Below are 11,468 nucleotides of genomic sequence, written 5' to 3' on the forward strand. Positions count from 1 at the left end.
CCCAAAACCTGCACACGTCAGATGTGCTCTGTCTCAGGATATTTGGGAAACTCATGCCTCCAAGCCAGCTCCATCTTCTGTGCAAATTAAACAGTAACCAGCCAAGGTCAGGGAAAGGGCCTTGACAGAACAGGTTCCTCCCAAGGGGTGGCTCAGCCTTGACGAGGTGGGTCCACCTTCCTCCTGCCTATAAGTGCGGACCTGGTCACCGCGACAGCCACTCGATCCCGAGCACTCACGACATGCTGGGCGTCACCGTCTTCACAGTGCTCCTGGCCTACGGTAAGCTGCGGCTTGGGGACCGGCTGCAGCCAGCGGGCTGTGAGCTTGGGCTGGCCTCCCGGGGACAAGGATGGGGTCAGGGACCCTCTGCTCTCCAGAGCTTCAGGAAAGGAGCTTTGGGGTCCCACGTGGGTTCAGCTACTACTGACCAGCTGTGTGTCAGATGAGCCACTTGCCTGCTTGGCGACTCTGCTTCCATATCTGCAAAATAGGATTCATGTTCCATACGCCAGGGTGAGGATGAGCCATGAGGTATGGAAAGCACCAGGGACGCAGAAGGTGCCTCATCCTGGGTTCCCCCGGGGGGCATCAGGGCCTACCTTTCCCAGCATCGGCATCTCTCATTTGGGGATTCTTTGCTTCCCCCGCCATGCTGGTGACCTCCCAGATTGGGAATCCAGGAACTTGGCTCGAATGTCACTCTCTCTTGGCAGGACCTGGACAAGCCGCTTCCCCTCTCTAAAGCTCACTGGCTCTTCTGGCAAGTGAGAGCACTTGATTAAGAGTCCTCCAGCTAATAACAACAGTGATGATAATAATAGCTGTTCCTGTGTACCCCATGTTTGCTATGTGTCGAGCGCTGTGCTAAGCCCTTGACGTTCAGGAGCCAATTTGATCCTACAACAACCTTGAGAGGCGGGGCCTGTTAATATGCCCATTTTACAGATGAGGACCCCGAGGCTCAGTGATGCTCAATATCTTGCTATCTAAGATCACACGGCTGGTTAGTGGTAGAGCCAGAATTTGAGTCTGGGTCTTCCTCACTGCACAGCACTTGCTCTTGACTGTGCCACACAGCTCCCCAGCTATGACAGTCTGGAATTCTGTAGATTCAGTGCTCGCACACCCGCACTGTGCTGTGGCCTGAAATGGGACAGCAGGGTAAGGTTGAAGGACACAGGTGTACCTGGGCACTCACACACAAGCCAGCCACTTTAGGTTTCCTTCAATGATTCGACATTCACTCTATACCAGGTCTTTTGCTCAATTCTTTACCTGCGTCATCTAATTTAGTTCTCAGGACGAACTTACCAGGTTAGCGCTAGTCTCCCCGTTTCACAGAAAGGGCAGTTGAGGCCCAGCAAACTCGATGGCTTCCCCAAAGCCATGCAGGAAAAGTCAAACCCATGTCTGCCCAGCCCCCAAATGTGCGCTCTTTCCACCTGCCCCTTCCCCAAAGCAATGCCAGCCCGGCTCACCTGTGCTCTTCCTCTCCTGTATCCCCAGCCTCCAGCTGCGGGGTCCCCTTCTTCCAGCCCAACCTATCAGCCCGGGTGGTGGGCGGAGAGAACGCCGTTCCCCACAGCTGGCCCTGGCAGGTAAGCGCGCTGCAGCAGGTGGGGAAGGCAAGGTGGAGGGGGGGTGGGGAGCAGGTCCCTGGGGGCTGACACGTGGTCCTTCCCCATCCTCCCCCAGATCTCCCTCCAGTACCTCAAGAATGGCGTGTGGAGGCACACCTGCGGTGGCACCTTGATCACCCCCAGTCACGTCCTCACAGCTGCCCACTGCATCAGGTGAACGGGATGCTGCCCAGACACCCCACCCTCGCCCGGGAACACAAGCCTGATACGCCGCTTTTCTTGAGCACGCACTCCAGACACTGGGCTGAATAAGCTACTCCCATCCAGTAACTCAGTTGTTAATTTACTCATTCCACAAGTATTTACTGTGCGCCTACTATACGCCAGGGAACACAGCAGTGAGGACACAGTCTGTGCTCTCAGGGAGCTTATATTCTAGCGGAAGACAGAGTGACAGACCATTCAACAAGTAAATATATAACAAAGCAAGTGGCAATGAAGAAAAATAAAGCAGAAAGAGAATAAAAAGTATGAGGAGTTCTATTTTAAATGACGTGGCCGGGGGAAGATCTCTCTTGAAAGGAGTTGTTTGAGCAAAGACCTGAAGGAAATAAGGGAAGACGTCATTGGTCTGGGGGTAAGGTGTTCCATGTGGAGGGAACAGCTAATGCAAAGGCCCAGAGGAGGGAGCCCACTTGGTAGGTTTGAGAAATAAAGTGGAAGCCGGTGTGGCAGGGGCATTTTGTGTGAAAGGAGAGGAAGAGGCGGATAGAGAGGAATGCAGGAGAGAGAATGCAGGCCAGCAGCATGTGGACTAGCTCATCTTCACAGCAGCCCTGGCAGGTGAGTTCCAAGATTATCTCCACCTTACAGGTGAGAGAACTGAAGCCGAGCCTACCCACCTAGCAGTCAAAGTGGACTTGACTCCAAGACCAGGGTCCTTACCCTGTGCCCTGGGAAGGGTCAATGGGATGAACACTCCCTTCCCCCGAACAAGTCCCACGATGGCCCCAAAACTGGGTCACTAAAGACCCAACTTCCCCCTCTACCCCACCGGCCAGTGGGGACAGGAGGCCACCCTGACCTTGTCCCCATCCTCTGTCCAGCAATACCCTGACTTACCGCGTGGCCCTGGGGAAGAACGACCTGGAGGTGGAGAATGAGGAAGGCTCCGTGTTCATGGGCGTGGACACCATCTTTGTCCACGAGAAGTGGAACTCCTTCCTAATTCGGTGAGTGCCCAGCTGGCCATCTCACAGCCCCCTGGGAGCAGCTCAGAAGAAGGAGGCGTCCCTGAGATGCAGCCTGAGCCTGTCCCTGGACCCCATCCTTAGCCTGAACAGCCAACAGATGACGACTTTACGCAAAACGGCCAAATGCTAAGTGGAGATGGACACCCCTCCGATACCCATCACTGGCCAAGGGTCTCTGGAAAGTACACAGTGAATAAGGATCCTGAGGCTCCCACAGTATATTACCTGAAGTCTCTCAGCCAGAGGATGAGCCAGCACTCACCTTTACTGACGCCTACTGCATGCTCGCATTTAATGAGCAGCTTACATGCCATCTCTTATTTAATCCTCACAACAGCCCCTAGACAAGGAACCGAGGATCAGAGAGGTTAAGGAATGTGTCCCGGGTCACACAGCCCAGTACATGGCAGAACTAGAAATCAAACCAGGCTCTCTCTAGGGTTGTCCATTTTCATTCTGGCAACACGAAAACATTAAAAATGGCATCCGCAAGTGTTTTTATCGTTATAATTTCCAATTTGCTTAGCTGAATTTCAGTTGATACATAACCTTGCAGTGGTTCAGAATGCTTCTGCTCTTGTCTCCCCTCTGTTAAGCCTTTCATGATGTGAAGACACAAGGTGGCGCGGGGGGGTGGGGGAGGGGGGAAGAAGCTACACCTACAGGAGCGGGTGATGGGGTTAGAAGGCAGATCATTGGTCCTCCGGCATCTCTGTCTGCCAGTAAGAAGCTGGAGGTCCAGGAGATTTATGGAGGACCCCTGCTCACCCTTGGCCCGACTCCCAACTCACAGCCTGGGCCTCTTAGCATTGGCTTGGGGGAGCAGGCCCTCCTGCCATTCACCACCTCCACTTTGGATTCCAGCAATGACATTGCCCTTATCAAACTGGCGGAGCCCGTGGAACTGAGTGACACCATCCAGGTAGCCTGCCTGCCAGAGGAGGGTTCCTTGCTGCCTCAGGGCTACCCCTGCTACGTCACTGGCTGGGGCCGTCTCTGGAGTGAGTATAGCCCCTGGCCAAACACGAGTGTCTTATTGGAGGAAGCAGCTCCCATGATAAGCACACCACCCACATTTGCCCACCACTTTCCTTTTTGCCTTAACATCTTCACATCTTTTTAAATTTTGTAACAATGGTTAATATTTATTAAGCATATACCATGTGGCAGACACTCTAACAAGTGCATATAAAGGGTGTTGTAAGGATTAAATGGACTAGAATTTGTCAAGGGCTTAGAACAGGGCTAGGCACATACTAAGTGCCATGTCAGTGACTATTAAATAAATGAAGCTAACCATTTTGGGGTGGGGGATTAGATCTTATGATCTTCTGTTATACCACACGCCCAAGTAAATTCCAACTGAATTAAAAGGTTAAATGCAAATAAAGGAAACTACAGAATACTTAGATGAAAATGCAGATCCTCTAAAATTTGGAAAGTTTGGGGGTGAGAAAGACCTTTCAGTGTGTGACACCAAAGGCAGAGAACTACAGGGAAACCATTGGCAATTAAAACCCCAGAACCCAAATTAAAGATAACTCAGTGGTTATTTCTTAAGGGTTTTCTATGGGTTGGTTCTGCCTTCCCTGCGCTTAGAGGGGTCTCTAACCCAAACAGTTCAGGACCATTGGCTCAGAGTCTCGCCTCTCAATTAAGGGCCTGTGTGTGGGTCCCTCAAAGTCTATCCAGAACTCGCCCGGTCATGTCCCAGCCCCATCCAGCCCTCTGTTCCCTGAAGGCCTGGGCCTGGGCTGGGGCTGAGGCGGCCTGGGCTGACCGCCCGGTCACCACCCATTCTCTCTCCAGCCAACGGCCCCATCGCTGACGAGCTGCAGCAGGGCCTGCAGCCCGTGGTGGATCACGCCACATGCTCCCAGAGAGACTGGTGGGGCAACAAGGTGAAGAACACCATGGTCTGCGCCGGGGGTGATGGCGTCATCTCAGCCTGCAACGTAAGTGTCGAGGCGCTGCCCCACGTCTCTACTGCAGGTGGCCAGATGGAAGGGGGCAGTGAGGAGGGCAAAGGAGTGAGAAGTGGGGAGATGCCACACCCTCTCCCTGGGGGGAGACTGAGCCCCGGCTGGGCCTAAGAGGCTTAGGAGAAACTTGTCACTGTCCCCCTTCCCCTCCCCCACCAGCACTGTGGCCAGAGCATGAAAGTTGAATGTGAGTCTGAGTCCGAGTCCCAGCCCCCCTACTTCACAGCTGTGTAACCTTGGGCAGGCTGTTTGATTTATCTGAACCTCAGTTTTCCCATGCATAAAATTGAGCGGTACTAAGCACAGGGCTGTTATGAGGACTAAGTGAGTCTAACGCAGGTAGAAGAGACTTCGGTGAAGTCCGGGCACACGTGCCTTCATACCATCAGCTCCGTTGGTCCAGGGAGACAGAAGACTCAGGGAGTCTGACACAGAATGAAGAAACATCTAGGACAATCAGGGACTGTCCCGTTTTCAAACACATGAGCCTCTCCCCACTTCCATTTTCTTCCCTTTCCCGGGTCTCCTACACGGCTCCCAGCATCCTCATCCCTCTGGGCAGCTCAGAGTCTTAGGCACGGTGACCTGAACAGCTAGGGAAACCAAGGCACAGAGAGGGTTCTCAACATCTCAAGATCACACAGCAAAGCAAGACCTAGTCTGACACCCCAGGGCCCCCCAGAATAAGGCCAAGTTACCACCAAACCACATTTTCTCTGCCTCCCTCACTATGGACACGCTGAGGCCAAAACAGGGGCTACCAAGGCTGAGAGGCCAACCCATATGCCCCGCCCTGACCCTCACCTGCTTCCCGAGCCTCCCTCTGACACCCGCCCCGTCTGGTGCAGGGGGACTCGGGCGGCCCACTGAACTGCCAGGCCAAGAACGGCTCTTGGGAGGTGCGGGGCATTGTCAGCTTCGGCTCCGGGCTGAGCTGCAACACGCTCAAGAAGCCCACGGTCTTCACCCGCGTGTCCGCCTACAACAACTGGATCAACGAGGTGGGTGCGCCTCCCCTGCCCCTCCTCTCCACCCGCCCCTCACCCTCCCTCGCCCTTCCTTCACTGACTCCCCTACTCACTCTTTCACTCACTCCATTTACTCACTCACTCCTTCAAGAAGTTTTGATCGAGCGCCTATTGCATGCAGCCTTGAGTCAGGGGCAGTGAAGCAAACGGCCATTCACTTCCCCACCCTTTCATCCGTCAGCAAACACTTCTGTCCCAAGCCCAGGCTCCCCACCAGTGCCCCCAAATGTGAAGCGTGGCCCCAGCACAGGAGAGGGGGCAGCATGGATGGCCGTCTACATTTTGAGGGTGCGGGGACAGAGAGTCACCCTGGGCTGGGGGCTTCCACCCCGGGAGCAGGAGATATCCTGAGCTCACCTGCACAGTGGGCGGAAGTGCCCGAGAGGGCCAGACCCCTCGGGCAGAGGCAAGCCTGTCTGGTCAAGGCCCGGGGCTGCCGGCCATGTTCCTACCCTCCCGGCAGAGCCTCACACCCCCCAGAGTCCCTCACTCTGTTCTCTGCTTCTCCAGAAATTACAGCTGTGATTCATCCCTGGGAGCCAAGGCCGCAAATCCCGGCAACCACAATAAACCTCCTTTCCCCTCAAGCGACCTGTGTTCTTGATTTGCGCGTCCCCTGCGGGTTCCCGGGCTCTCTAGGGGCTGCCCGTTTCCATACCAGGGGTGCAATGAGAGATCCCCCTCAGCCAGGCTGGTTAGGCCTTGGAAGGAGCTGCTGGGGATGCTGGTGGAGGGGGCACCCCCAGGAAGCCACCTGGTGCCTGAGGGAATATGAGTTAAGGACACACCGGACACCTGCCCCATCCCCGCACATCTCATAAGCCATGAACCACCGGGCCCTGATCAGACTGCAATGGCTTCCACACATAGTCACAGCAGGTCCGAGGTGGGAAAGCTTGTACTGCACTAGACAGGCAGGGAAGCTCAGGCCCAGAAAAGGAAAGAGCTGGGCCAGATCACAGGAGCAGACAGCCAGTGATGCACAGGCAAGAGGCTCAGGGCAGGGCCCTCTGGTCCTGAGGCCGACTGGAGGGCAAGGGGTCCAGAAAAGAGAGGGACCCAGTGTCCAGTGAGGTACATCCAAGCGGGACCCCCGACCCCTGACCATAGGGTCTCTGGTCCAGGGCGCTCCTGGGGATGTGCTGCTCTATAGAGGGAGGTACCCCCAACCCGGCCGCTGAAGTCCTCCTAGGAAAGCTATCAACTACGGCTGCCTCTGGTTGGTCCATGAGTTGTCCAGTTTCCCCATCAGACTTTGGTTCCTGGAGATGGGGACCATGGCCTCCCATGATGTCCAGCTCATTCTCAAAAAATACTTTATTTTCTCAACCAGCAATGGGGCCTACAAGGAGCCCAGCACCAGCTCAGCCATAGGAATCCAGGGATGGTCCAGACAAGACCCCTGCTCTGCAGGAGACAGACTCATAAACAGATCACTGAGTTCCCTGGTGTAAGTGTGAAGGTAGGAATACAGTCCAGGAGCATGGCAAAGGGACACTTAAACCAGTGAGAGTTGGCAGGAAGAGTCCAGGACGGCTTCCTAGAGGTGGTGACACCCAGTGTAATGTATTCTTTACATTTGAGTAGAAGGTACCAAAATACAGAAGATGCTGCTGGTTGCTTGACCCAAACTTCGTTCCCAGCCTCCTCCTTTTGTAGTTGTCTCTATACTGGAGGCTAAAAAATTCTTGCTGTCCCCAGGTCCCTTGCAGTTATAATATCAAAGTAATAGCTAACACTTACTGAACACTTCCTCTGTGCCAGGCCCCGTTCTACAGGTTTTACATGTATTACGTCACTTAATCCCCAAAACAATCCTAAGACATAGGTTATTAACATCATCCCCACTTCACAAATGAGGAAACTGAGGCTAGAGATGGTTAGTGACTTCCCAAGGTGATTTCCCTGGGAGGTGATGGAGCTGGGATCCAGACTTTGTTAATCTGGCCCCAGAGCTCATGCTCTTGACCACCACGCTCTACTGCCCTGTGATGAATACGAATATGGATGTGATGCCTGGAACTAAGGCAGCCTTCTTGTGGCGAAGAGAATTACAGAGACATGAGCTCAGACATCATTGAGCTGCAGATCTGATGCCAGCAACCGTTCTCTGAATGTCTAATTATGTAAAAACTAAATAAACCTGCATTTGTTTTAACCACTGTAGTCCAGTTTTCAGCTACTTGCAGCTCAGCACAGTCCTAAGTGATACCCTGGGGGATAACATAAGGGGTCACTTTCCTGACTGAGGGAAGGCCATAAGCAAAGTCATGGTAACTGCTTGGAAGAATCTCCAAGCAGAAGGCGTTGCTAGAGCATAAGGCACAGGGCAGGGATTGGGTGACCAGTGGTCCTGGCACTGAGTAGTTTTCTAGGAAGTGGTACTTTCAGTGCTGTCCCAAGCAAAATGGGATGGCCTGTCACCCTAACAGGGAGGGGCAAGAGATGTGGCTAGAGAGTGAGAAAGGCCCTTCCTGGAAGGACTTGTAGCCATGGTAGAGGGTTGTTGGGACTTTATCCCGAGGGCAATAGGGAGCCGTAGAGTGGTTTTAGATAGAGAAGTGATCTCTGTGGTCAGATGTACACACTAAAGCATTCATCTGACAGCTCTACGGAGGGTGATTTGGAGCAGGCAAGAATGGAGGCAGGGAGGCAGTTAGGAGGCTGCTGCAATGTTCTAGGCCAGAATTACTGGGGCCCCAACCATCGAGCTGCAGATGGAAAGGAGAGATAGGTTCAGTAATTCAGTAATACTTCAGTAATTATTTAAGAGGTATATGTACAGTGTTGGACAGCAGCATCCCCCCCCAGTGCCAAATCTATATAAATTTTGGGAACGTGATTGGATTATCAAAGCTACTTTTTATTAGCTAATAAATGGTAAAAACATAAGCCACAGCTCTGTCTGTTCAACAAGAGTGTAAAATTCTCAGATTCAGGGACAAGATCCACGGTTATATACAAGGGTCAATGCCTATCTGTGGTAGACAAAATACTAGCCCTCCAAAAATGTCCATGCCATAGATCCCAGAACATATGAGTGTATTACCTTACGTGGCAAAAGGGATTTTGCAGGTGTGATTAATTGAAGGACCCTGGGATGGGGTGATTAGCCTGGATTATCCAGGCGGGCTCAGTGGAATCACAAGAGTCCTTTTTTTTTTTTACATCTTTATTGGAGTATAATTTCTTTACAGTGGTGTGTTGGTTTCTGCTTTATAACAAAGTGAATCAGTTATACATATACATATGTTCCCATATCTCTTCCCTCTTGCATCTCCCGCCCTCCCACCCTCCCTATCCCACCCCTCCAGGCAGTCACAGAGCACCGAGCTGATCTCCCTGTGCTATGTGGCTGCTTCCCACTAGCTATCTACCTTACGTTTGGTAGTGTATATATGTCCATGCCTCTCTCTCGCTTTGTCACAGCTTACCCTTACCCCTCCCCATATCCTCAAGTCCATTCTCTAGTAGGTCTGTGTCTTTATTCCCGTCTTACCCCTAGGTTCTTCATGACATTTTTTTTCCTTAAATTCCATATATATGTGTTAGCATACGATATTTGTCTTTCTCTTCCTGACTTACTTCACTCTGTATGACAGACTCTAGGTCTATCCACCTCATTACAAATAGTTCAATTTCATTTCTTTTTATGGCTGAGTAATTAGATCACTCCCTAACACCATACATAAAAATAAGCTCAAAATGGATTAAAGACATAAATGTAAGGCCAGAAACTATCAAACTCTTAGACGAAAACATAGGCAGAACACTCTATGACATAAATCACAGCAAGATCCTTTTTGACCCACCTCCTAGAGAAATGGAAATAAAAACAAAATTAAACAAATGGGACCTAATGAAACTTCAAAGCTTTTGCACAGCAAAGGAAACCATAAACAAGACCAAAAGACAACCCTCAGAATGGGAGAAAATATTTGCAAATGAAGCAACTGACAAAGGATTAATCTCAAAAATTTATAAGCAGCTCATGCAGCTCAATAACAGAAAAACAAACAACCCAATCCAAAAATGGGCAGAAGACCTAAATAGACATTTCTCCAAAGAAGATATACAGACTGCCAACAAACACATGAAAGAATGCTCAACATCATTAATCATTAGAGAAATGCAAATCAAAACTACAATGAGATATCATCTCACACCAGTCAGAATGGCCATCATCAAAAAAATCTAGAAACAATAAATGCTGGAGAGGGTGTGGAGAAAAGGGAACACTCTTGCACTGCTGGTGGGAATGTGAATTGGTACAGCCACTATGGAGAACAGTATGAAGGTTCCTTAAAAAACTACAAATAGAACTACGACATGACCCAGCAATCCCACTACTGGGCATATACCCTGAGAAAACCATAATTCAAAAAGAGTCATGTACCAAAATGTTCATTGCAGCTCTATTTACAATAGCCCGGAGATGGAAGCAACCTAAGTGTCCATCATCGGATGAATGGATAAAGAAGATGTGGCACATATATACAATGGAATATTACTCAGCCATAAAAAGAAACAAGAGTCCTTTTAAGAGGGATTAATCACAAGGAGATATGAGGACAGAAGCAGGGGGTCAGAGTCAGAGGGAGATCTGAAGATGTGATGCTGCTGACTCTGTAGATGGAGGGAGGGGCCACAAGACAAGGAATGCAGGCAGCCTCTAGACGCTGGAAAAGGCAAGGGAAGGGATTCTCCCCTAGAGTCTCCAGAAGAAACCAGCCCTGCTTTAGCCCAATGACACCGATTGTGGACTTGTGACCTCCAGAGCTGTAAAAACGTACACTTTTATGTTTTCAGCACCTTATTTGTGGTAATTTGTTAAAGCAGCAATAGGAGATAAATACACCATCACTCCTCACTTCCAGCAAAATCTAAAGTACTAGGTGGGGAGTGTAAGAGGGTGGCAAAGGAAGGGTCAGGAAGGACTCCCTGGGATCTGGCTGGGATGAGAGCAAGGATCTGTAGACTTTGTCCAAGAGGTCACAAACCAGTGGTTGGGAGCCAGGGAGAGTGGGCACTTAGGCAGTGACCCTCCACCTCCACCTTCTGCCTTGGCAGGAGTTCCCCTGGCCTGGGGGCATGAGAGCCCTCATGCCAGTGACCCACTAGAGTGCCATTGTGTGTCTAATGCAGGCACGTGGCTAGTGTGTACTGAGCACTTGGTAATCTGTGTGCCAGGTACCATCCAAGGGCTTTATATACTCAATCTCATTTAATAATCCTGGCAACCCTGATTATCATCCCCCTTTGCAGATGAGGAACCTGAGACTCAGAGGGGTTTAAAAACTCACCCAAGGGGTTTCTCTGGTGGTGCAGTGGTTGAGAGTCCGCCTGCCAATGCAGGGACACAGGTTCATGCCCCGTCTGGGAGGATCCCACATGCCACGGAGCGGCTGGGCCCGTGAGCCATGGCTGCTGAGCCTGCGCGTCCGGAGCCTGTGCTCTGCAACAGGAGAGGCCACACCAGTGAGAGGCCCACGTACCACAAAAAAAAAAAACAAAAAAAAAACTCACCCAATTACAATTTGATACCTATCTCTGAGTTCTTTTACAGGAACTAAGGCCCCCACCCAGGGGGAGGACGGTAACTTCAGGCTGAGCCCAAGCACG

General features: G+C 51.3%; 1 protein-coding gene across 1 annotated transcript; it reads left to right on the forward strand.

The window, feature by feature from the left end:
- Nucleotides 1–225: 225 nt before the first annotated feature.
- On the forward strand, nt 226–6,433 carry LOC116758491 (chymotrypsin-C). The gene is made up of 8 exons (XM_032641352.1): nt 226–282; nt 1,510–1,601; nt 1,699–1,796; nt 2,690–2,815; nt 3,701–3,837; nt 4,646–4,791; nt 5,667–5,819; nt 6,357–6,433. The coding sequence occupies exons 1-8, from the start codon at nt 243–245 to the stop codon at nt 6,369–6,371; spliced, it is 807 nt and encodes a 268-aa protein (XP_032497243.1). The 5' UTR covers nt 226–242; the 3' UTR covers nt 6,372–6,433.
- The last annotated feature ends 5,035 nt before the right edge of the window (nt 6,434–11,468 follow it).

This window comes from Phocoena sinus, chromosome 1 (genome assembly GCF_008692025.1).
Source record: "Phocoena sinus isolate mPhoSin1 chromosome 1, mPhoSin1.pri, whole genome shotgun sequence".
In the NCBI taxonomy this organism is placed as follows: Eukaryota; Metazoa; Chordata; class Mammalia; order Artiodactyla; family Phocoenidae; genus Phocoena; species Phocoena sinus.

Excerpts from the sequence above, each read along its gene's own strand:
- LOC116758491 (XM_032641352.1), top strand. The coding sequence starts at position 243 with ATGCTGGGCGTCACCGTCTTCACAGTGCTCCTGGCCTACG. Across the intron at positions 283-1,509 it reads CACAGTGCTCCTGGCCTACG|CCTCCAGCTGCGGGGTCCCC; the intron begins GTAAGCTGCGGC and ends CTGTATCCCCAG. Across the intron at positions 4,792-5,666 it reads GCGTCATCTCAGCCTGCAAC|GGGGACTCGGGCGGCCCACT; the intron begins GTAAGTGTCGAG and ends CGTCTGGTGCAG.